At 47.8% G+C, this 25,283-nt stretch overlaps 2 protein-coding genes across 3 annotated transcripts; one reads left to right on the top strand and one right to left on the bottom strand.

Moving 5' to 3' along the window:
• The first annotated feature begins 305 nt into the window (after positions 1 to 305).
• On the top strand, positions 306 to 2,714 carry DLX2 (distal-less homeobox 2). The gene is made up of 3 exons (XM_074236435.1): positions 306 to 705; positions 1,310 to 1,494; positions 2,104 to 2,714. Exons 1-3 carry the CDS (start codon positions 306 to 308, stop codon positions 2,524 to 2,526), a joined length of 1,008 nt encoding a protein of 335 aa, XP_074092536.1. The 3' UTR covers positions 2,527 to 2,714.
• A 14,985-nt stretch (positions 2,715 to 17,699) lies between these two features.
• DLX1 (distal-less homeobox 1) lies at positions 17,700 to 20,499 on the bottom strand. Of its 2 annotated transcripts, XM_074236449.1 has the most exons (3): positions 20,187 to 20,499; positions 19,360 to 19,559; positions 17,700 to 17,954 (listed from the first exon to the last, which is right to left on the bottom strand). In XM_074236449.1, exons 1-3 carry the CDS (start codon positions 20,497 to 20,499, stop codon positions 17,700 to 17,702), a joined length of 768 nt encoding a protein of 255 aa, XP_074092550.1. The 2 variants fall into 2 exon arrangements, with proteins under 2 accessions (XP_074092550.1, XP_074092560.1); XM_074236459.1 differs by lacking the exon at positions 19,360 to 19,559 and having other exon boundaries at positions 17,950 to 17,954.
• Between the last annotated feature and the right edge of the window lie 4,784 nt (positions 20,500 to 25,283).

Genomic DNA, 25,283 nt, shown 5'->3' on the forward strand with positions numbered 1-25,283 from the left:
CCGCCCGTGCCCAGTGCTGGCAAAGGAGGAGAGCATGGTGGGCTAGAGGATGCGCCGGGCAGCAGCCGCAGAGGCAGTGGTCCCGAGTGGTCCCCACTGATCGCCTCCCCCGCCCAGAAGAGGAGGAGAGGAGGAGGAGGAGGAGGGGTTCCTAGATAATTGCCACATTTCTTGTTTTCCTTCTCCCCCACCCCCTTCCCCGTAATTGCTCTGGTTGCCCGAGGGGAGAGGGAGAGAGACTGAGGAGCCGCCCGCCTGGTCCTCCCGGGGGCCCCACCGCCCGCTCCGTCCCGTCCCGGGGCAGGATGACCGGAGTCTTTGACAGTCTGGTGGCTGATATGCACTCGAACCAGATCACTGCCTCCAGCAGCTACCACCAGCACCACCACCAGCACGGCGGCAGCGGCGGCGGCGGCGGCACCAGCCTGCACAAGCCCCAGGAGTCCCCCACCCTGCCCGTGTCCACCGCCACGGACAGCAGCTACTACACCAACCAGCAGCACGGGGCGGGGGGCAGCGGCGGCGGCGGCGGCGGCGGAGGAGGAGGGTCCCCCTACGCGCAGATGGGCTCCTACCAGTACCACGCCAGCGGCCTCAACACCGTCCCCTACTCTGCCAAAGCGGGCTACGACCTGGGCTACACCGCGGCGTACAGCTCCTACGGGCCCTACGGAACCAGCTCCTCTCCGGCCAACAACGAGCCCGGTATGGGTAATTCTCGCCCGACTAATCGGTGCTGATCTTTCTTGTTTCTTGTGGGGTGGGGGAAGTTTGGGGGGCAAAGGGTTCTCTGCCCTAGTCCTGAAGTTTGTGGAGATCATCCCTTCTCCATCTCTGTTCCCCCACCCCACCGACCCCATTCCCTAGCTTCCCACTTTCCCCCCTTCTTCAGTTCCAAAACTGTTTTCAGAAAACAGTTCCTTGGCCGAAGAGGATTTTTAAGAAGTTGGCAAGAGAATGAAAAATTTTTAAGGAAGGGAGAGTTAACGCATGCAATGAATGCAGTTGTGGAATTTTTCTCTTTTCTTGAGTTTCTAGTTCTGTAACACGTTTCCTTTGCTTTTTTCCCCCGTCCCTCTAGCCCCTGCCTCAAACAAAGAAAAGAAAGTTTTGGGGAAAGGTAGAAGGGACCTAATTCACTCCCAACCATCGATCCCTGAAAAGAAAGCTGGGCGAAGTTTCTCCGCCCGGGAATTCTCTGACCACTTCGCTGCAAGAGACAGTGGGATGGGGCACCAACCGGCGTCGCAGTTCTTGTTTGGCGGGTTCCTTCATTGTTCTCATTCTTATTGTCCCCCTTTCGTTGCAGAAAAGGAAGAATGCGAGCCCGAAATAAGAATAGTGAACGGGAAGCCAAAGAAAGTGAGGAAACCTCGCACCATTTATTCCAGTTTTCAGTTAGCAGCTCTTCAGAGGCGATTCCAAAAGACTCAGTACTTGGCACTGCCCGAAAGAGCCGAACTGGCCGCCTCTTTAGGCCTCACACAGACTCAGGTAAGGGGCTCCCCAGCTTTTCCTGCCCCCGAACATGGGTTTTTGTCTGCTGGAGCTTTTCCAAGCCTGCAGTTAGCCCAAGGGCAGCAGTTCTCATTGTAATGATTATCCATCCATCCACCCACCCAAATATAGGTATTATGTGCACGTTCTCTAAAAAGGCCTGCTGACTCACAATTCAGTATATGAAATTAAAAGTGACAGACCCTTAGTGTTTGAAATAAGGGCATTGACCTATGGGAGAAAAGGGATGGGATTTAACTGTTATCACAAGGATAATGTCCTCCTGATTAAGAGTTGTAACAATTGATTGGTACTTAGTGACTGACTTTTATTTAGTCCCTGATCCTATACTATATATTCCCTTCTGTTATACATGATTTCAATAAATATTCACTCTTTCTAAAAATTTATCCCAAATGATAAAAAAAATAAACTGAAATTCATTTTATGAGCTGATTGAGGTCATCAAAGTGACCCTCTCCTCAGGCCTTCCAGTCTGGAGATCTACTATCTCAATCTCTCAATCTCTCTCTCCTGTCTTATTGTTTGCTTTTCTTGCTCTGACTCTGCCGTACATAACTTGACCAGTTTTTCTTTTCCACAAAGGTCAAGATCTGGTTCCAGAATCGCCGTTCTAAATTCAAAAAGATGTGGAAAAGTGGAGAGATTCCATCAGACCAGCATCCGGGGAGCAGTGCCTCTCCTCCTTGCGCATCACCTCCAGTCTCAGCACCAACTACCTGGGATTTCAGCCCTCACCAGCGGATGAGCAGTGGAGGAGGAGGCAGTGGAGGTAGCGGTAGTGGAGGTGGAGGTAGCTCAGGCTCCAGTCCCAGCAGCGGTACTTCAGCTTTTCTAGGCAACTATCCGTGGTACCACCAGGCTTCCAGTTCGGCTTCCCACCTCCAGGCCAGTGCACCGCTTTTGCAGCATCCTCAGCCCCCGCAGCCCCATCACCATCATCATCCCCACCATCATCATCACCACAACAGCAGCAGCTCAGCAGTGAGCGCAGGGACGATATTCTAACTTTGGAAGAGACTGGGGAGAGAGAGAGAGAGAGAGAGAGAGAGAGAGAGAGAGAGAGAGAGAGACACTCCCCACAGTGGCTGCTGCCATATTTCTCCCTAATTCCTCTGCCACCCCAGACCCCAGTCCCAGAGCCTTTCTCTCCCTGAGTAAAGAGGAGTGGCACACGGCAAAGCCCCTGCTTCTCTTAGGAACAGACTTTGGTGCTTTGATAACCATTTCCGTCCAACTGTCCGATGCATTTGTAAAGTTAGGAGGTTTTTTTGCCCTGTGGGTTTTTCTGTGTGATAGGTGGTAAAGGAACTTTGCTTAGTCCGGTACCCAAGGAGGTAGGAGCTTGGGCCACATTTCAGGTCAGGTTTCTTCTCCTCAAGCTCTCTTTCAAGCCCTGACTTATCAATAACTCTCCACTCTACTGTCTCCCCCCCCCCCCCCTCCACCCCGGTCCTGAGAGGTCAGAGAACTTCTTCTCCCCGAGGCTAAGAACAAAGTCCTGAAGAGTGACGCTTTCCTCCCTCCTTCCCAGCTTTGCCATTCCTCCCTCTCCCCAAGGGTTCACACTGAATTGCGTTGCTCTTTTCCAGGGTCAGTCTCAGCCTCCGGTTCTGCCTCAACCTTTTCTCATTCCTCCTCACTCCCACCCCCACCCTCGACATACACACACTCGTGCGAGCAAAAAAGAATCCTCGGTTTTAAACCTCACTATGGGCCCAATTCCATTCTTTTCCTTCCTCAATTTACCCTCTTTCCTCACGTTGTCCTCGCCGACTTTTTTTTTTCTTTTTTGCTGTGGTGTGTGTTCCTGGCCCTCATCCCCTTAGCTCTCTAGGGAAAAGCATAGGAGATCTCCACTCTTCCTCCTCCTACTCATCCATCACCAGTGGAGTTTTTTTATTTTTATTTTTTTAAAAGTTTAGGTGCCTTTGCGGATGACCTCATTTTGATGTTAAAAAAATGATTTTTTTATATGTGGACATTGCAAAAAAGTGTTTAAATTATCTTTTTTAAACTCAATTCAGGATTATTATCCTGGAAAAACACACACATACACAAAGTTTGTAAATAAAGGTGTTCGTGCAGATTTCCCTCCCCCTACCTTGATTTATTTGTAAAAAAAAAAAAAATCAACTTTCAGACTTTTTGGTGAACCAACTGTAAGAATTTCGGGTTAGGAGTAGTCTCATTTCCCCCTTCCCCCCCCCCTCGCATTTTTTAAAAAATTTCCCCTCGACAAGTTTCCTTCTCTCAGTTAAATTAAGCTACTGATTTCGTTTTTGTTTTATTTTAAACCCAAGGTCTTTGTTCTTTAAAGGAAAGGTATTTTTGAGTTATTTATTATGAAAACAACATACTCTTAATGTCGATTTTACAATATGAAGAGATTATTTAAATAAATTATTGTTTTCATTGTACTCGCACCGTATTTTCTTGGACATCGCGATTGAGACCTGAGTTGCAAGCCTGTGGTCCTTTAGACATCAGCAACCAAGGTCAAAAATGGACTTCCTTGGTCCCCCTAGCACTGGCAGCCGTTCCTGCTGCGCCCAGACTCCTCTTTGGTATTGTCCCATTGGAGGGGGCTACTTTACCCGCAACTGCAGGTTGCAAGTTTTACTATCAGCTGGAATTAAGCTTTCCCCCCCCGAATGAGGGGAAAGAGATGAGGATTTGGGAAAAATTCAAAGGCGGCCTTTGGTTTCTCGGTGGAGCCACAGCAGTCTAAGTTCACGATCTCCCATTGTGGCAGAACAACTGGCTCAGTTTGCCTGGAGGATGGGGGCGACCGCGGCCTCGGCCCTATGAATCACTCAGCTCACGCTCTGGCTCCCAGACTCGGCCCCGCCCCTCCCTCCCTCCCCTTCCGCGAGCTGGCGCCACCGACTTCTAGCCCCGGACAGTCTCCCGCCGCCCACGTCACCCCACCCCTGTGTAACTGGTGTTGCTGTAGTTGTTGCTGGTGCTGCCGGTGTTGTTGCTGTTTGTTGTTACAGCCCAGGCCTCCGGCCTCCGCGGCCGCAGCCGTAAGCCTCGGTAGTTGATTAAGGGAACTGACCGGTTCCAGTTCCAGTTCTGTCCTCCACTCATCCTCGAATCAGCCCAATTCTGTTTCCACCTGCCCTAGCCCGGGCTCCCGGGTTCCTCACTTGCCTTGAGGGCAGAGAAGCTTGTGCTTTGTTTGGCCTGGACCCCTGAGTGGAGTCACATTCACACGCAAACACACTCAGCTGCATTGGAATGCTGTTGGACTCGGGCACAGGAATGGAACACGCACACATACAAAGTTTATTGGAGTAGCTCGCTTGCAGCTCACTCTTTGTAACATAGAAAGGTTCTTCACTTACCTTCCTAGCTAATACATACAGGTACATTCATTTGCCTTTATTTTTGACACCTCTGCACCCAACAGAAACTACTGTGTATAAAAGGGAAGTTTATTGCTTCAATGCCTTTGGGGGGATGGATTCTGGGGTTTACACATCACTTCCTTTTGTCTCCCTAGGTCCAGTAATCTAAGGATTTCTTACATGTCTGAAAAACCTAATAACCCTAATCCTAATTCTATGAAATAGGAGGGAATTTCAGGGGAAAATGCAAATTTGTAATATTGTCCCAGAAATTGTGAATTTGAGGGATCCCAAATATTTCTTGTGCAGAAAGATCATAGATTGTAAAGCCAAAAGGCCTTTAGGATACATCTCCCAAACCACTACTTTTCCTATTTGAGGAAAAATAAATAAATTGGGAGGGGGGGGGGGACTCGACTTTCCTGAGGGTACTTCAAGCAGTAATAGCAGAGGCACTGAGTTCTCCACACTCTCTGTCCCTTTTTGTTTTCCAATTGAGGCAGCCTCCAAAATGTCACTCACCATTCATAAGGGTAACAAGCTTAACAAGAAAAGGATTAATCTACTGCTAAGAAAAAAAAATCTGCTCCCTTGACCAGAGGCCCAAGGCCATGACCAAGAGGGGCATTATCATCAGATTTTTATTCCTTTTCTTGCTGATTGCTCTTGCCAGAGCTGATAAACTGAGAGTTTGGGGAAAGATCTGGTAAGCTTTGACAGGTAGAAGTGAGCAGAAAGGAATAGAAAACACAGTCTGGATTTTAAGGAGATCCAGCACCTCTGGTTTTTTTGGTCACTAAATCTTTAAGTACCCACACTTCTTTATTTTCTAAGATTGCGTTTTTATTGTTCATCTGCAGATCTGGGGACTGTCGTGGCGAGTAGGGTCTAACAACAACTCGAGTTTAAAGGGTTCATGGCCCTCAGATAGCTTCCCCTCAAAATTTCAGTCTGGCTTTCCCAGGCGAGAACTTGAGTACCTCGATCCTTCCCGCGCTCAGTTCCCCACCCTTCCGGGCTCCAGAATTCCATGGCCCTGGGATCCTGGACCGTCAGGTTCTTGCTACGTTTTTTCTCCAGTGATTGAATGCCCTCCTCTCCTTCCCCCACCCCTACCCCCACTTCACCCCCCTGATCACGAAACCAGAAGCAGAGAGACGTGGTAGTAAATTGGCTGGTGTTGAGGATCTGCTGCAGACAAGATGATTAAGAGGCCTAAGCCGGAGCGCCCGGGGCAGGGAATGTCAGCCCAAGTTGGAATCACGTAGCAGGCCTTGGCATGAGCAGAGCCTAGGAGCCGGGAGGGCGGGCGGGCGGGCGGCCCCAGCTCCGGGGTGGGCTCAGGCCCCACAGACAAGCCGGAGTCACCGAACCTGGCAGCCGAGGTCGGGTCGGGCTACAGCTCAGCCTCTTGCCGCCCCCGCCCATTCCCTGGGAGAGAAGAGCTAAGGGCGGGAGAGGGAGACCCACAGAGGGAGGAGGGGCAGCTCTCAAGGGTGGAGGGGGAGAGTCACTCGGGGGAAAAAAAGGAAAGAGGAACAGAAGGAACAGAAACTAGAGTGGAAGGAACGCGGGGTGGGGTTCAGAGGTTTGGGAGTTACTATTGAGAGGAAACCTTGAAGGTAAAGGGAAGAAGCAGAGAGGGAAGTGAGGAAGGGAGGTGAGAGAGGGGAAAGGCATGGGATTAGAAGTAAAGGCTAGTGATGGGGGGCAGGGGGAGAGCGGGAGGCGCGCTGGGGGGAGCGAGAGAGCTGCTGGAGTTGGAAGAATGTCGGGCTGAAGGAGAGGAGAGAAACAAAGACGGCAGTGGGAGGGGAACGAGCGGGAGGCTCCAGCACAGCCCAAGGCAAGTCACTTGGAAGCATTTCTCACAAGTTGCTGCTCTCTCCAAGACACAGAGCCCTGTGATCAGCCCGCCGCGCAGACATCCCCTCCCCCCTGGTGATGAACGGCTCTCCCAAATGTGCCGATGAAAAATGGAAATGGGAAGCAGTGAACTCGGCTCCATCCACTGGGAAACCAGCCGCGTTCATAAAACACATAAATCTTCATTGTAATCCCCTTCAATTTGCGCACGTGAAATATCAGCCCAGAGACAGGATGTGACAAGCGCTGGGAAGCAAGGGGGCGGGGGGGAGGGTCGGAGTAAGGAAAGGGGGGGGGGGCTGGTAAAGACAAGACTCTGGATTGCTCTGTTCACAATCTGAGCATTATTCCCCTGCCGGAGGATTCCTCCAACTTGGGCAAAACGTTAATACTAATGTTTTGCTGCTTGATGTTTCGCCCTCTTCGTGGCAGATAAAAGGATCCACCCTCACCCCCGCCCCCAATCTCCAACCGCCCCCCCCCCCCACCATCCACCCTCGGGTACCGTTTGCAAACTCTTTGGAAAGAGCCAAACGTTTGAAATGCCAACAAATGCCTAGAAATTGCCCGCCGGTTCCTTGCCCCTCCGCATTCCCCACTAGTTTGCACAAGGGGGCAGAATAGCGGGTTGGGGGTGGGGGGGATGGAGAGAAGAAAACCCCAGACTAATCAGCCGAGATTGAAATGTGGGACTGTTTAGGAAGCTTCCCTTCTGCCTTTCTTTTAGGATTACTTGTGAAAATTGGGAATATCCGCCTGTGTGTAACGATTTCCGAGACTTCTGGGGCAAATTCAGAGAGGGGTGGACTAGGAGTTTAATAAGGCGGGGGGGGGGGGGGGGAACCTGTGAATGTTTTAAACCAAGGAGACTTGAGCGTAGTTGACCCCCCAGCTCTAGGTAGGAGCTCTTTCTCAGCCGTGCTCCAGCCACGGGAGAGAGCCCAGGGACAGAGGGAGAAGCAGGCCCCAGGGCCCATGGGGCAGGGGGAGTTCACCAAGTGTCCTTCCGGCTCCGGAGTTCGAGGAGCCGCAAAACCCAAGGGAGGAGATTTCGAAGTGAAATAAAGGTCAGAAAAAAATAGCAGATTCCCCTAAATTTGACAACTCGTCCTCTAGTGCTAAGAGCAGCTTCTTCCCTACACCCTCAAAGTTACTAAAGAAGGAATCGACACCTATTTTTCTACTCCTCTGTACTGACCAGGTTTTGGCCTTGAAGGCACAGCCCAGGATTATATCGTAAAGCAAAGCAAAACAACAGCCTTTCCACGGAATCTATCCAGTGTTAAGGAGATTTCTTTCCCTTCTCCACCCCGCCTCTCTAGCTAAATCCAAACCTAGGAATTTGAGTACTTATGGGACATAGGGGCAAGTCAAGAAACTTGTCAATGGATGGAGTGATAAGAGGAGAGGCGAAAGAAGGGAGTTTGGGGAAGAAAGACCTCCGCCACACCCTAAGTTTGGGGTAGGAGCCTGAGAGAATTCTGTGTCTTAAGAAGTGGTAGTACCACCTCCCTTCCACCCTCCGGAAGCACCCAGGCGGCATTGCCACATTGCAAGATGTTAAATTCCGCCCTGAGGCTGGGGGAGGGGAGAAGGTGGGATGGAGAGAGAGGGAGAAAGGCGGAGAAATGAGGGGAGAGAGAAAGAGAGAGAGAGAGAGAGAGAGAGAGAGAGAGAGAGAGAGAGAGAGAGAGAGAGAGAGAGAGAGTTTAACAAATAGTAGAACGGCCATTTCCTGGAAGCATCACTTGGAATCCCAAAATAAAAAAAAAAATAGGAAGGTCTGCTTCAAAACAGACCCCCCCCCAAATGTAAATACTCTATTGTACTATAGTTATTAGCATGACTCCCGGGTGAATTTTCCAGTACCTCTTGCACTTTTAGAGGGAGTTATACTGAAAGCTTGCAGTCTGCATCGCCGTCCCTATTCCGAGTCAGGAAAATCTGGGGGAATTATTGGGAAAGAGGTTGGAAGAAGAGGCAAAACTCGAAGGGAGGGGAGGAGGAAAGCAAAAGCGAGTTGAAGGTGATCTAGACGAGGGATCTTAGAAAGTGACTGGGGAGAGTCGGGAAGAGAGTTTCTGACTGAAAGGGGAGGTTTGAATCAATTCTAGAGGGACATGGGACGATGCTTGGAGAGAATTCGGTTTGCATTTATTCCTTACTCCAGGACTCTCTTTCCCGGAAGATGCAAAATTTAAAAGATAAATAAAACGACGCGCCCGTATGTATATGTGTATGGATGCTCACTGCCTTCTTTCCTTTTCTCTTCTCTCTCTCCCAGTTGGCCTGGCTTCGCCATTCGCTCTCTCCAGACTCTTTTCATCTGATCTCCCCATTTCCTTTTCTTATCCAATAGGATACAACAAACTAGGTGTGTGAAAATCACCACCTCCTAAACAATGGAACCCCCCTTTCACACACACACACACACACACAAACACAAACACACAGAGCACCCGAGCCCCTCTGTAGGAGCAAAGTCTCGGGGCGCAGCTAGCCGTGTGTAATACGTCTCCTCCAGGAGAAGCCTCAGCCAAATTTCCTCAGTGCCAGAGCAGCGACAGCAGCCCCCAGCCCCACCCCTCTCTGCCCCTAGTGCCCGAGCTTCTTAAAGTCACACAGCGCCTTAGGGCCACCGCCCGCACACACACAACTCCGGGTGCGCTCTACAGAAAGAGGCAGAACCGAAGAGATGGGATAGGGCGGCGATTGTGGGGTGGGATGTGCGATCTGCAGAATTAGACACGGAGAGATCCACACACTCTCACAGACACACACACACATACACACACTCCGCGTTGAAATTTGGCTAGGTGACTTGGCTGGAAGAAGTTCCTAAGGGTTGCCTAGGGTCCATTCCCCAAGGTCAGGAAGCTTCCAGTCTCCCTGGACTCTCTCCTCAGTGATCCACCCTCCCTAAGTCCAGTTACACCTCTCCGCCCTCCTCCCACCTTTCTAGCCAGCCGCTCGCTCGCGTGCCAACCCACTCCCCCCACCCCCGCCCCGGTCCTCCGCCCCCTCGAGTTGGTGCTGTCCCGTTCCCCAGGGGTGATGGCTGAAGGACTTGGGGATGTGCAGCGAAAAAGAGGAAGGCAGAGAAGTTTAGTCTCTGGTGGCCTCTTTCAAAGATCCCAGGGGCGGGGGTGGAGGGAGAAGGGGCGGGAGGTGGAGAAGGAAAAAGAAGAGTAGAGTCAGAATGGTGGGGGTGGGGGAGTTGGGGAAGAAAAAGAGGAGGGGGAGGTGGCGGGAGGAGATAGGGGCTAATTAATTTTCCCTGCTCGGTTAGCTTGTTCAGGCTGGGGATTCAGCCCTTTCCAGTTAACCTGAGCAAGAGAACGCGAAAGGATGCTCTCCCTGGCACATTTGCAGAGAGGACGGTGAAAATTTGCCATGGGTGGGCAATTTACTCATTTGCCCCTATTAAAAGAAAAAGAACAAGAAATTCAATTAAAGCAGCTCTGGCAAAGGAGCTATTTGAGGCATGAATGTCTCCCCTAAAGCTGTAGCAATCATGTGGCATTAGACACTTCCGGAATCCTATAGCCAACTTGAAAAATCCCAGACCCCCTTTTTCCCTAATTTTTGCTCTGATCTGTAATTTTATCCACATTTGCACTAGTTTGAGCATTCTGGCTCTCCCATCTGAAAGCCTGCAATTACTATATAATTCTTCGCAATTTCAGATGTCCTAATATGGACTGTAATTTTTGCGCAAGACAATTTCCTGCTATTTCAAGCATCAACATTGTCAAAGTTGTATGTACATAATAAATGGGAATATCAATGCATAGTTTTTAGCATAACATCTTGACTCCTCGATAATTATATCCGTTCGGAGCCTACGCAGAATTAGCCTGAATTGCATGGTAACTGCTGCTGCTTTAAAATTTTTAAAAATTACTCATAATTTTCCCAAAGATTACCAAGATCTCGAGTGCACAATGTCATCAGCGTAATGAAGAGTAAACATTTATGCTAATAATCTGCAATTTTTTTCATCAGCTATAAAGACAGAGGCTATATAGCCGAAAATTTCAGTCATATTCTGCAGGAGCAGCGCTGCAAAAGGCTGCGGGCGTTCAGAGGCAGGCTCGTCTCGGGGGAATCTCATTCCACATTTGCACTCCCAGGATAGGATTATTGTGCCTTGTTTTTTTTTCTTTTTCTGTTTTTGTTTTGTTTCGGTTTGTTTGGTTTTTATGTTTTGCTCCCCCCCTTCTCTCTCCCATAACTTTCATAGCCAAAAGCCGTATTCGACCCCTTTGATTTGTTGTTTCAAAGAGTGTGTCCAGATTAACTGAAATTGAGACTGTGAAGAAGGTAAGGGTGGAAACCAGTTTCATTTTTCTGAGGGTTGGATGAATGCGCTCTGTCGATACATTTCCCCGCTCTGGGAGTAGGAGGGTGGGGGAGTGATTATGTATGCACCAGCTAATTCTTCCATCAAAACTTCTTGTCAGCTATGTCAGGATTATTTTTTTTCCTTTTTTTAAAAGATGTTTCAGGAAGTGTTAATCCCTGAAGATTCAGGGTATGAAGGAAGGGTTGGGGGGGGGATGGAAGTGGGGGGGAGATGCATCCTCTGCTAGGGGTGTTCACCCTTTAGAGCTTTGGAGAGATGTTTAGATTCTAGGTGATATGTCTGTTATAAACCTGCTTTCTGTAGGATTTTTATGTAAAGGATGGAAGTGTGACTGTGGAGTGAATCTAAAATTGTATACTATTGTATACTATATGAGAGTGTGTTTGTATCTTTGTATACATACATACATATATTCATGTTCATATAGGTATGCATACATACCTATATGATGAAAGAAAAGTTTTCATCAGTTTAGAGATAGGATTTTCGTCCTAGGCATTGGTACAGAGCTAGTAAGTGAGATATTATTCTCACAGTAGTTTTAAAAGGGGGGAGGGAGGCAAACCCGGGAGATGTTCTTGGAGATGGTTAATTGGAAAAGAAAACTTGAAGCTATGGACATAGCTGTCTTTTTTCCTCACAATTTATATTTTCAATTATCATCCAAGGTTATGGGATTTATCTTCCTTTTACAACACACACACACACACACACACACACACACACACACACACACACACACACACACATTTTCATTAAACCACAAATCATTTTTTTTGTTTTGAGAGTTTGAATTCAATCTACTGAAATGGTGTCTAATTAATTTTTTAAAAAAAAAAACCTGTACGTATAGATTTGTAGTTTAAAGATGTTAAACTTTACATGGCTTCTAAAATTAGTGGAAACAGGAAAGGTGGAATTGTGACGAGCAATTTGAGTCAGATCTGATTCAGATTTAAAGGGGAAGGGAAGAGATAATGTTAATCAATTAAGAAAGTCAATAACATTTTAAGCCGTTTCCCATTTTATATTTATAGATATTTTTCCAGATTTAAGGGTTTGTGTAGTTCTGCAAGTAGAATGACATGTCCAACACTCTCAGTTACTCATGGCTGAAGAAAACTAAATCAGAGAATGGGGGGGCAGAGTATTGGTGTATATTGGGGTGTTTTCCCCTTTATGGTCTTGTGGGTGCGAGTGTGTATGTGTGTGTGTGTGTGTGTGTGTGTGTGTGTGTGTGAGAGAGAGAGAGAGAGAGAGAGAGAGAGAGAGAGAGAGAGAGAGAGAGAGAGAGAGAGAGAGAAGATATTAAAGAGGTATCTGTTGTTTGGCAATTTTGCTAAGTCTGTCTTCATTACTTCAACATTGTGCATTTGCTAATTTGGAAGCCCCTTCCCATTGACAGTCCTGCTCCATACACCTGCAAGCAATTTGCCTAGCTCCAATATAGGAGAATTGCAGAGATGGCAGCTCGAACCTATTTTATTATTTTTTTTCCTTTTCTCAATGCACAGCAAATTTGGCTTTCAGTGCGTTATCTCTTTTGTTAATGCAAAAAGATTCCCTGGGCGAAAAAATTGCTCATAATTACCAGAGAGATGGGGAAACTGCATTAGAATAAATAAACCTGAAATTACTGTAATTATGTTGTGTTTGATGGGCTCGGCTTGTAATCAAGAAGAGAATACAGTGAAATGATGCTGACCCTCTCGGGTTTGCAGCTGTAGGCGCACTTTGGGGTCTTTTTTTGCAGAAAAGAGTCATTTTGATAATCATTAAGCTGTGTGTAACCTATTTCAGAAGTGTTTTAAAATGAGGTTCACATTTTTTGAACAAGAAAAAAATCCCAAAATTGCATTTTGCCATTACAGACTCATACATAAGGAAAGGTTGTGTTTTCTAAGTGACAATTGTTAAGACATAATATTCGAAATCAGTATTTAATCATTGTAATGAGGTATTGTTTAAATATAACCACCTTTAGATTATTCATAGTTTAATTAATATACTCATTATGAAAATCTTTGAATCAGATATTTGATGAACTACTTGTCAGTAACAAGGCAGCATTAATTAGGCCTATATTGAGATTAACATTTTTAAAAGTACAACCGCTTATAATTATAATAGAGCCTAACTAAAGACCGCCTTCGTTGAGATAAAACTAATAATTTCTCTATTTGAACTGTTAGCAAGACATTATTAAATTAGTATAAGCTAATATCTCAAAGTATTAAAATCTGCTTGACCAAACAGATTCTGCCAATGGCTCAAGACTTTGGGCCCCAATTACTGTTTCTGGAAAGAGTAGGATATGTGATCTTCTTCTGTCACTAACCTAACCAATAACAAATGAGTCACGTCTCACTGGAGAAACCCAAGTTTGAGTGAACTCCACTAAGACCAAATGCCTAGATATCTCTGACCTAGCAAAACCATTTATACTCATTCAGAAATAGGAAGCGGGATGAATTCGGGGTCTGGAGGTGGATTGTAGTGTGGAGTTTTTTTTTTTGCTGCTTTCCCATTTTTCTTTTAATGATCCTGGGTCAAAACTTTCTGGGCATCCTGGAGAGGCCAGGATAGCTACTTCCCGGAAATATCTTCCAGGTGCCCAAATGAAAGTCCATCGTTTTCCCATCCCTATATGCTCTCATTCCACATTTGTGCCTTTCTGGAAAGGCGTCGAATGGGCCCAGATCATTTGATCATTCATCATCATGAATTGAAAAATGGGTGCGTGTCACAACAAAAAATCAATGCCATTTATCACCACTTTCCTTCCAACCACCCACCGGAAATTCCCCCTGCCCCCTCCCCCCCACGCTCCCACCTTCCCACCCCCATCCCCACCCCCGGCAGAGGCTGTATTTGCAGAACCAGACCGAAATCTAGCCACCGGAATCAAAACCAGCTGCCCCAGCGCTCCCCACCCCCAGACCAAGCCCATGGTCCAGTGGACGGACTCTGAGTCGCAGGTCAAGACTCAGAGCCCAGGCTAGGGTCGCGACCAGCTGCAACCTCTGAAGAGGCCTGGACTTTGTAGGCTGCTCACGAGTGTTATGCGGGGGGGGGGGGGGGTCAGGGAAGCGGGATGAGGTGAGAGTTCGGGTCTGGCTTAGTCTAGTTGGAGTCTTCCCCATTTTGGTCCGAAAGTCTAGATGGATGGCTTTGGGAGCTGGAGAGACAAATGAGTCTGCTGGGGCGGGGGGCTGTGTAGAATGGGAAGGCTGAGACTAAGGGAAGCAGGCGGCGGAGTTTCCTGTCTTGACCCATTGAGTTTCCAGAGTCAGCCCCCGACGGCCCACACAAGCAGGCTATGCGTCAAACCATCTCAGAGGCGCATACACTCTAAATCCTGCTTTTTTTAAAGAGGGGAGAGAGCGGGTATCTAAAAGAATCCACTCTACAAAATAATCATTTACAAAGTCCTTTAACCCAAAGCTTCCTGTGCTGAAGACCCCTCCTTCCACCTCCCCTACCTCCCGGTGGAGATTTCAAATCACATTTCAGTTCCAATAAGCAGGAGAAAACATTTCCAAACTGTTTACAGAAATGTCATTCTCCTGGTTAGGCACTGACCAGCTTCCCTGCTCGGGCACTCGGACACACCCCACTCATTGGCGAAATACTAAGGCCCAGGGAGAGCTTGGCAATCCGTGAACTAAACAAGCTTTCAGAAGTGCTTAAATCAGACAAGGCTTTGCGAATAAGTGGCCTTCGCCCAAGCTGTCCCGGGTGTGAAAGCCCCGGCTGCTTCCTTCACCCTCTACCGGGAAATGGGAGACTGCTCCCACCCCCTTCTCTCTCTCTCTCTCTCTCTCTCTCTCTCTCTCTCTCTCTCTCTCTCTCTCCACACACACACACACACACACACACACACACACACACACAAAACACTAACTGGGTATACAGTAGGTGCTCAATAAGCACTCGCTGAATATTGGAAAGGGAAACTTGTAGACAGACTTTCGCGCCCCCTACTTTCATTCTCCGAGTGTTTGGCTGGAACCAGATCCGAGAGCTCTCTGCCCCGGGACGGGAGTCAGAATCTGTCAACCCAGTGAATGAAGGGAAGTATTTCGTTACCTGCCCTTTCTCCCAGTCCTCAAACATAGTGACTTAGAGAAGGGACACTCCTAAAACCCAAGACAATCTATTGACCCAGCAGCTGTCTTGAATTGCCCGTCCCTTCTGCCTTTGAACTTATACTTTCCACTCCCGACTTCAACTCTTCTCCGAAGCACCTGTTCCTTCTCTGAATTTCCTTTCAATTAGCTCGTGCTCTCTCCCCAGGCCCATTCCCTCCTTCCTCTGCCTTTTAAGCGGGGGTAAGGGAGAATTAGAGGAAGTCGCTATAAGAAAGGAGAACAAATGTTGGGAAAGAAAATCTGATGCAAAAAGAGGGAACTGAGGAACCCAGAAGAGCCAGGACATTTCCGGGGCTGAGAGCTAGTCTGGAGTGGGAGGCAAGACGATTCCCTTTTCCCCTTGGGTGGGGTGAGCACCCAGTCCAATTAGTTGGGTCTGGTGCCCAGATGATCTCAGGGGAATTAGAGGAGGCCATAGAATTGGGCAAGTTAGGCTTGGGATGGATAGACAATCGACTCACTCAGCTTATAAGCATTGAGGTCGCCAGACATCAGCAGGTCCGTGGCCAAACTTAGCATTACACCTTGTCCCAAAAGTTCTTTTCTGACATCCATCCTCCTGTAAGGTCCGGTTTCTGTCAGTCCACATGTGTTCCCAAGGGGCTGCCTGGCTCTTGGTCTCTGAGAAGTAGTAGAAAGAGGTCAAGGGCCAACCCGAATTGGACCATAGACAGCACCTGAATTTGCCTGACTCGCAGATTGCCGGTCTCGGATCCTCTGCCCTGCTCCTCTTGCTCTAGCCCCCAATTCACTCCTATACACAGCACACAGGGCATCAGCTCTTTTTCGAAACCATAATTTTACTGTCTCAAAGAAACTTTATAACTTATTTACAAAGTTTTTTTTCCAGATACAAAGCAATAAGTTAACATTCTCAATATAAAACTAAACTTTGACATATAGAACACTAAACACAGTTGATTTCAATTGATCACATTTTCCAAATTTCACAAGTAAAATGTCAAGATTCCCATTTCACAAAGCATCATGTTTTACAGCCACACAAAACAGAACAAAAAAGGCTAAATTTGTGCAACATGTTTACAGAACAATAATAATAATAATAATAATTAATAATAATATGTACAGCGATTAGATCCTGCACTGGCGTAAGTGCAAGTAGATTTTTGATTGGCATTTTTCTGTGGCAAAGCCTCTGGAGATCATTTTTAAAGCTGCACTGTCTTAATTCGAAGCCCATTGTAATAATTTCATTAATTTCATTTCATCTCTCCTCTCTCTTCTTTTCCACTAAAACTAAGCAACTCTGTCTCTTTCTCTCTTCTCTCTCTCTCTCTCTCTCTCTCTCTCTCTCTCTCTCTCTCCCCCCCTCTCCCCACCCCCATACACTCTCTCGCACACACACACTCACACAACCTAGGGGAATTAAATTTTTTTCAAATTTTTTCACCCGGAACTATCAACTAGTCAGAGGATGAATGAAATTGTGTTGGCTTATTTTCATTTTCTTTTCTCTCTCTCTTTTAAATAACATTGAGTATGTGAAAAAACGCAGATCATTCGGACCCAACCTCTCCATATCACCAAAGTATAAAAGTTATTGTAAAAGTTAAAAATCACATCCTCATTAATTTTTTTTTCCTTTTTCGATTAAACGGTGCTTTCAAACAGTGCACTTTGCAAGCCAAATATATTCACCAAGTGTCTAGCACTCGGATAGTGGTAGTTTAAGTCAATTTGTCAATAAATAAAATCCCTTCCCCTCCCTTTCCTCCCATCCCACCCCAGCAATCTACACATATGGATAGGCAGGGCACAGGAGAATGTCCCAATTTTTTTCCAAACTATTACAAGGAGGGGAAAATTGAGGGGGGAAGGGGTACTCCCCTTCCGTGCTCTCCTTGCTATCAAAGAGGCTGTAAAGGTAGGGAGAACAAATGAAATGATCTATATTTGATCAGGGCACAGAGACAGAGAGAAAGAAGACGAGGAGACAGACAGGACAGAAAAGAGCGTGTTTCTACAAACATTGTTTTGTTTTCTGATCGCCCCACAAAGCTGAGGGTCGAATTGTCTCCCTGCTCCCAGGCTGTCCTCCGGGTGATCTAACAGAACTCAGAGGCAGCTTTCTCAGCTGTCAGCACTTGGGAAACAACCCCGCATCACATCTGCCCTTGTTTGCGGCACGCCAGAATTTGGGGCGCCATCCAACCGAAGACTCTCCCTGGTCTGAAGGGGTCCAGTGCACTCTCTGGTCTGTCTGGAGACCAGTGCTTAGTTAGCAATGGTGGTTGGCGGCGGCGGCGGTGGTTTGCATCCTTTATGTTTCCTTTTCCTTGGCTCTCCCTTCTTCTCCTCTGGACCCATAGTGCGTGTCAACCGGGGGTGGGCTGGACAGGGCTGGGCTGGGGAGACAAGTGGGGACCCGGGTACTGGATGGGGAGAGGCGGCAGGAAGGAAGCTGGGTTGGTTTGTTTTTGTAAATCACATGAGCTGAGGTTGCTGCATAGCTTCTTGATGGGCTGAGGGGTACCACGATGTGTAGCTCGGGATGTAGGTGCCCGCGTTGCCAGTGGAGCTCTTACTGGAGGAGCTGCTGGTGTTCCAGCCCGGAGGGACTGGAGGCGAGCTGGCGGACAGAGCCCGGCCGTTCGCCAGGGCACTGCTTTCAAGGGCAGCCCCTCCCTGCTTCATCAGTTTCTTGAATTTGGACCGCTTGTTCTGGAACCAGATTTTAACCTGCAAAACCAAACATCACAGAGGTGACTTGGGGCGGGAGTGTGGGTAAAACTGTGCTGAAGGGAGATTTATGACAGGGAGGATGGAGAGAAAGAAGCGAAGGGAAAGGGGGAGTGTAGAGAGAAAAACCCGGCCTAGGAAAGTGATTGAACTCAGAAGGCAATGACGCTTCTAACCAGGCGATTGCCCGAACTTAATAATCCCTTGGCATTAAATTTTAATGATGAAGCCAGTGACCAATCCATGGGGTTAAGTAGCGCAAAAGAGGAAGCACAGAGCGAACACTCACTGGGCCCAGGGGGCGCGGCTGGGAATCCCAGTCACTGGGGAGAGCGAACAGCTTTTTTTTTTCCAAGGGAGAGAGAAAAGATTTTAAAAGAGCAAGGATGGTGTGTGCATGTGTTGGGGGCCAGGTTGTTGAGGAAGGTCGGAAGGGGAGAAAGCGAGATAAATAGTAAAAAGAACAAGAGGCATTTTTCCCGCCTGAGTCAGAGACAAGAATTAATCTCACAGACTTTTCCATGATTTGTCCACTATCTGATTGTGAGAACCCATGTCCAATTCCGATTCCAATTAAAGCAATCATTTAGAAAATAAAAAAATAAAAACAAAAATGTGGAAACTCAAGAAACTGTTTTAGGAAATTTATTTCGAGTCACGTCGTTCTCTTCTCACAGCTTTCTCTGCCCTCGGGTGAGTTGGCTGAGAAGATGGTGTTACGTTTGACATTTCTCTGGGCTCAAACCAATCATTGCTTTTGTGTTTGTTTGCTCCCCCCCCCTCCACCCTGCTCCAAATACCGGCCCGGGACATTCAAAACCAAGAATATCTCTAAATGACAGAGCCGCTGAGAGAAAGAAAGCTTGCTGTGTCTCTCGGAGAAAATCTAAAATGTGGCTAAACAAAGTTATGCTGTTCCCCTGGTAGGATCGTGTGAAAGGTGATTGTGCCCTCGGGGTGAGGAGGAAAGTGCCCCCACTCCCACCAACAAAGTGAGAGAGGAGGAGGAGGAGAACTAGGAAGAAAAGAAGGGTGGCAGCGTCGTGGTGCCAAAAGACTGAGTGATTAGCAACGCACTTCAAAGCCATAGAAGGGATTAGAACCCGTCTCGTCTCTATTGTTCCAGTTGTTCGGGCACGTGCGGCCCCAGAGCCCCCAAAACAAAACCCAGCGAGGAAATCCTACTGCTTCAGTGATCAGAGTGCCCAGGAATCAACGTACGACAGAGGATCACTGGTAAAAGAGGATCGAGGGCAGTCAGAAAGACAGATATAATATGGCATTAAATACGTTCTATTCTATATATATATGTGTACATGGGAGGCGGGGGAAAAAGCAACCCAAAGCGAAGGGGAATGAAAAGAAGTTCGTGTGAGTGGTAGGAGAGGAGGGTTCTCTCTTGTACCTGTGTCTGCGTGAGTCCCAGGGAGGCTGCGAGCTCCGCTCTTTCCGGCAGAGCTAGGTACTGAGTTTGCTGGAATCTCCTGTTCAAAGCCTGCAACTGCAAACTGGAATAAATAGTCCTGGGTTTGCGAATTTTTTTCCCCTTCCCATTGAAACGAACTTCCCCTCCTTCTACCACGGTGCTTTTCTCCGAGTCTGCTCCTGGAATAATAGCAAAGAAGAGGGGCAATCATTAATAATAATGATGATGATGATGGTGTTGCTGGTGCTAATCACAACGATAATTAATAATGAGCAAAGAGAAGAGCAGAGGCAGCAATAAGGTGGGGGCAGAAGTAGAGCAAGTGGGAAAAAAAGGGGGGAAAGAAAACCCGAGATCAAGTTCCTCTAACAAAGGCTGGGGGGCTATTTCAGAAGCTTGGGCTCCTTCTCAGGGAAAGTTTGCTATTTTTACAGGCTGCAGTTTAGGTTTAATTACCCTTAATTGCATACATTGTTTATAGCGCTACGCAATAAATAATTACCAAGACTAATACGTGCACATCTGGGTTTCTGTTTTCCAGAGGGGCATTGTGTGCTCAGCACACGGAGCCGCCCAGAGACACAGCCATTTCGGGAGGACGAACGCTGGATTTATTCTTTTCTTGATGGTTATGAGTTTTAAATTTTTTTCTTTGATAGGATATGGATGCATAGACTGATACCCGAAACCTCTCTTGCTCTCTCCCGCCCTCCCCCCTCCCTCTCCCTCTCTCTCCTCTCTCTCTCTCTCTTTCCTCACACCTCCTCCCCTCCCCTTCCTCCCTGTGGAAAGCCAAGTGCACATACCTGTCTCCTCTAACCGGGTCTGAGTCAGGCTGGAGCTGTTGGGATAGGATTGCACTGAACTGATGTAGGGATTAGACGAGTGGCTGCTGACGGAGTTGACATAGGGGTAGCCCAGCGGTCTGGAGAAGGATGAGGCCGTGCTGTAGGAGCTGTCGGGTTGCGAGTGGCCGGCAGAATGTAAACAGTGCATGGAATAGTGTCCGTGGGACATGGGAGAAGGAGACATTTGCTGGCTGGGCGGCCCAAACTCCATAAAGACAGCCTTGCCCGACACGGGGCTGTTGAGGCTTTCTGGCATAGTAGTCATGGTCATTTCTTCTCGCTGGGTCTGGGTGTGGGTCTTTCTCCTCTGCTTTCCTTTTTGGGGTCTCTGTGTTTCTCAGGACAGGAAGGAACCCAATTTAAGCGGAACAGGGATTTTCACTTTCCATTCATAAGAAAATGGAGTTTGTCTCTTTGAAAAGTCTAAGCATGATGCTGCCGAGCTCCCCAAACTCGCCTCAAAGCTTTGACTCAGCCAAGGTCATGAATATTCATGAGCTGGCGGATCTGATTGGTCCGCCGTCTTGCATAATCGCCTGGGATTGGTCCGAGGTGCTTTGGCTCGGCTGGACTAGAGGGAGCGAGGCGAGCAGGACTTGGGAGAGATGCGTCCCCGCGCCCCTGCGAGTGAACATCTGCAATAGAGCAACACGACAGGGCTCACAATGCGGCGGCGGCAGGCGCCAGAGCGGAGAGAGTTTACAACCCCTCCGACGCTCCCCCCTCTAACTTCTTTACCCCCTCTTTTCCTTCTCCCTCCTCCCTCAAAGCGCCTTCCTCCTAAGAAGCCAAGCAGCAACTCCACCCCCTACCCCAGTCAGCCCGCCCCCCTCACTGGGGGACCCCGGGTGCTACAGCTCGCAGCCGCCGCCGCGCTTGCACCACCGCCTCCACCTCCTCGGGTCCTCTGGGCCCCCAGCCTAAAGCGGGGAGGGGGTCCCGGATGGGGGGGGCGGCCTTCAGTCTCCTGACTGGCCTCACCACTACCTTGGTTCGCGCTCCCCCTGGACCGCAGCATCTTTGGTGCCAGCAAAAGTAGACATCCTTGGGAGCGAGTGCGGAGCAGAGAGCCCGAGGGGCAAGCGCCTTCATCCACTCTAATCACGCTTACTTCTTCCTCCAGTCCCTTTTTAGCCCATCCATTTCTCGCCTGTTTTCCACCCTTGCCCCCCTCCCCATGAGGTCCATCTTCCCCTTTTCTTGGTGACCCGCTCCTCTTCCCGACACACACACACACACACACACACACACACACACACAAACACACACAATGGCCCCTCCGCCGGCGTTCTGCCGCTCACCAGGGACAGTTCGCATCTCTCCCGCCTCGGCTCCTCGGGTGCGCTGAGGCTGTGGCTGATCTGATTAGAATGCCGCTCCCGGTGAGCGAAGTGGACCCCACGCTTTTCCTCCCAGGAAAAGAGGCTGCCCCCCTTTTCCTCTCCAAACACACACTCTTCACCTCCTTTTTCTTTCCCTTCCTCTTACCCCGCTCCACCGCCGCCTTCCTCCTCCCTTTCCTTCCCACCTCTTTCTCATTCCCCTTCCCTAGGGGCTTGGTGGCAAAGGGTTAGTTTTCAGCGCGCCAGGGGAGCAGCCAGAAACCAGGGCATGGGAAGAATCAGCAGGGGCCAGAGCAAGCTGAATGGTCCCAGGAGGGTGGGATTTCTTCATCTCCCTGAGGAGGCCTTGTTAAAGTAAAGGGTGTTACCTGTGCGAAGGGGGAGCACTCTCCCGCACGCAGAAACACGGAGCAAATCTGTGTCGGTCGGCACACGTCCGCGTGCGGACGCATGTCTCCATTTATGCCCAGTTATCTTCCACATGTATAGGGCTCGGCCTCCAAACCCGGTTAGAAACACGAATGAATCAGGGAGGGGGTGGAGGGGGAGGTGTAGGAGGGCGTCGGTTAAGACCCTGTGCTGCTGCCCGGGAGGTGGTCCCGGACTAGGGCCCAAGGCGAGTCGGCGAAAATGGAAGTTGGGTGGGCGGGTGAGTGGGTGGCTAGGGAAAGTGAGAAGGCCCCTGCAGTCCTGCCCCGAAGTCCAAGACACAGAGAGCAACACGCACCTTTCCCCCGCAGCAAAACACACGCCACAAACACACACACACACACACACACATACACACACACTAACACAAAACAACTGGCGCGGAGTCACAGGCATGCTGACAACGTCGGGCTGCAGGATCCCAATCCCGCCAGCCCCACGGTGAATCCCAAATTACTTTGTTAGATAATTAGAAAGTGTTGATAATTATTTCTTTCATAATTTAGTGGTGTGACGGTAACAGGGAAATGATCTTGTGAAAGTTCACACGTGCAGATGTATTAGTTACTGATTCATTTGATTAAATGCTAGTCTCAAGTGCTCTGATCCACAGCTGAAGGCGGCCCCATTAGCATAACACTGATGTTTAATTTTCATACGCATAATTAGCCATATATTTAACACTAATAGCAACATGCAGCCTTTCAGCGTTAAACAGCCTGGGATTTGATCTGGCCTGAGCTGAACCTTCTCCGTTACACCTTAGCCTGTCTAGGGTGCGCAGTTATCACAGGACCAAATCTATGTAATCAAGCACATTTTGGCAAAGAGAGAACACCAATAAAAATGAACATTCAAAACAAATTACATTGGTGATGTCGTTACAGATATTAGTGGAGGGGGCTTCTCTCTTTTTTAACTTCTGCAGCAGCGGCTGCAGTCGCCGCTGTTGCTGCTGCTGTCGGAATTTTTCACTCTAGGTTTAGGGCACTAGGCTGGGGGCAGAAATATGTCAGGAAGCGTGGCTGGAGCAAAAATAAAAACAAGTTGGGAGGGGGGGGCAAGAAGAAGAAATCTTACAAACCAATAAATGGGTTTGCCAAGGTTGAAAAGATTTTTTTTTTTAATCTCTGAACCACACGGTGATGCTTTGTAGCAACAACCAGCTAATGACTGCAACCTGACAGCCCCCCAGAGCCTGTGGGTTCTTCTTGATTTAGTTAGTAGTTACTCTCGTGATTTTAATTGCTCCTTCCTCGAGCTTGTTTCACGCTTCTTTTGGGCTGGGCCCGGTAAAAGTTCATTTCTCTGACCCAGTGGAGGATCGATGGTGGTGGTGGTGGTGGTGGTGGTGGTGGTAGTGGTGGTGAGACGAGATGGGGGAATAATGCCTGCCATTCCCCCCAGCATGAACTCCGCTCTGGCAATCAGGTCTCCCCTGTGTGCTGCCTTCCCGAGCCGTGGCCATGTAAGTGATCACTCGAGGAGGGTTCATTTTCGGAAAGAGGCAGGGGTTGGGGAGGGGGGGAGCAGGAGGAGATTCGGGATAAGAAAGGACTGAGTTGAAAGCATATCAGTGGACAAACTAAAATGATTTGTTTAAGGAGCTTTGCACTAAGAAAGTGCCTTTCCGAGAGGCACTTTTTTATAGGAAGAAGTAGGCAAGAATGTGAACCTAACTAGCAAATACAGGTCAAGGATCCTTTTGATGAATTACTCTTATTTGCATCTGGACAAGGGACTAAAGGCAGAGAGCTGCAGTCAGCGATATGGTTTGCAAATGTGATGCTTTAAACTGATTCCGTGTAAACAAAGCCAACTCAAAGTCCTTTCAGCTGTTGGCTGCTTCCACAAAAAAAAAAATCTAACCAGAAATATTTAGATTAGCTTTATACTGTAATGCCGAATTCTTCGGCATATCGTGGGAGTGCTTATGTATGAATGTTCTTATCTGGAGTACCTGTGCATTTATTTACACCTAGAGTGAGAGGTATTCGTGTATAAATCTGAGGAGAGGCAGCGGATAGAAAGATCTGGTACATTGTACAGACTCAGCTTTTTTATCAAGCTATTCCCCCCCCCCCCCTCCGTTTGTCATCAACTTTGCCTGATCTTATCTATCCTCTATAAACATTAAGAGAGCAATCCTTCTCCTCATTCTTTTCCCATTAAGCGTAACACCTGTTCTAAGATGTCTAGTTTTTCTGGGTCTCTGCATGTCACAACTTTGATAGGAGAGACAGTCCCTTTCCTCCAGAGTTTCACAAATAATTAAGCTGTACTTGTTTTGAAATTCACCAAGAAACAGTACGATTACTCCTACAGTAAGTTGTGGTGTGACTGTATCTAGATATAAAGTGAAATAATTTCAAGAAGATTCAAAGTCGGTTTCTAACAAATATTTGCGATTAATTTGCCATGAAGTTCAATAGAACGTTTAGAGACAAAAGAAATACTTTTCAAATGGTCATACTGATTTCAACTGAAAGTCCATTCTATTATATAGCATATAGTTGGATTGTGTTTTTTGTTTGAGATTTACTTATTTGGGGGGTTTATTTTTTAAATCTGGATATACATATTTAAAACCTTTAGCAAAAACTTTTATAATTTGGATTAAAAATTCATATCCTAAATATAATCACCTTGTTATAATTGCTACATAAACAGCTTGTTACCTCAGCAGTTGGTAGAATCCTGCAGTTCTAATAAAAATGATTCTCAGATAACCTCAGAGTCAATAGATCCTAAACCAAGACATTGGACTAATCTCTAGCAATCCGATTATCCTTAGAAGAAAGAGAAATCATTCTTTTGGCAAGCTTCCCCAAACATTGAAATGGCCCTGGCCCTTTTAGGAGACTGCATTGTTCTTTGCCACCCCAAGGGCGTTCTAATGCTTTTCCACTTCCCTCTTTCACAGCTCTGGTTGTCCGAACCCTAGCCTCCTGAAAATTCCTTACCGTACTTTTGTTAAACTTCAAACTCCTCACCTTTTCCCAACTCTTTTCTTCCCAGTATCCCAAGTAAAACTGTTGACAGAATACCTCTAAAAAGGCCAGCTGCTTGCCTAAAGAATTAAGTAGCATCCATGGTTGCAGAGACCAAAATGTACCAGGGCTCGAATTGCAGTGAGAAACCATATGTCCAGGTTATATGTTCAAACTACCTTGAAAAATATAATGTTTTCGATGGGCACTATATTCGCTCTCATTCCCTTTCTAGTGAGTTGGAGTTTGAATTTGCCAAAAGAGGGGACCCTCCACAGATTTCACTTTGTATG

This window comes from Macrotis lagotis, chromosome 1 (assembly GCF_037893015.1).
Source record: "Macrotis lagotis isolate mMagLag1 chromosome 1, bilby.v1.9.chrom.fasta, whole genome shotgun sequence".
Taxonomy (NCBI): domain Eukaryota; kingdom Metazoa; phylum Chordata; class Mammalia; order Peramelemorphia; family Peramelidae; genus Macrotis; species Macrotis lagotis.

Coding starts and splice junctions, on each gene's coding strand:
- DLX2 (XM_074236435.1), top strand. CDS start 306: ATGACCGGAGTCTTTGACAGTCTGGTGGCTGATATGCACTCGAACCAG. Junction 706..1,309: donor TCCGGCCAACAACGAGCCCG/GTATGGGTAATT, acceptor CTTTCGTTGCAG/AAAAGGAAGAATGCGAGCCC. Junction 1,495..2,103: donor TAGGCCTCACACAGACTCAG/GTAAGGGGCTCC, acceptor TTTTCCACAAAG/GTCAAGATCTGGTTCCAGAA.
- DLX1 (XM_074236449.1), bottom strand. CDS start 20,499: ATGACCATGACTACTATGCCAGAAAGCCTCAACAGCCCCGTGTCGGGC. Junction 19,560..20,186: donor GACCCGGTTAGAGGAGACAG/GTATGTGCACTT, acceptor CTATTATTCCAG/GAGCAGACTCGGAGAAAAGC. Junction 17,955..19,359: donor TGGGACTCACGCAGACACAG/GTACAAGAGAGA, acceptor TTGGTTTTGCAG/GTTAAAATCTGGTTCCAGAA.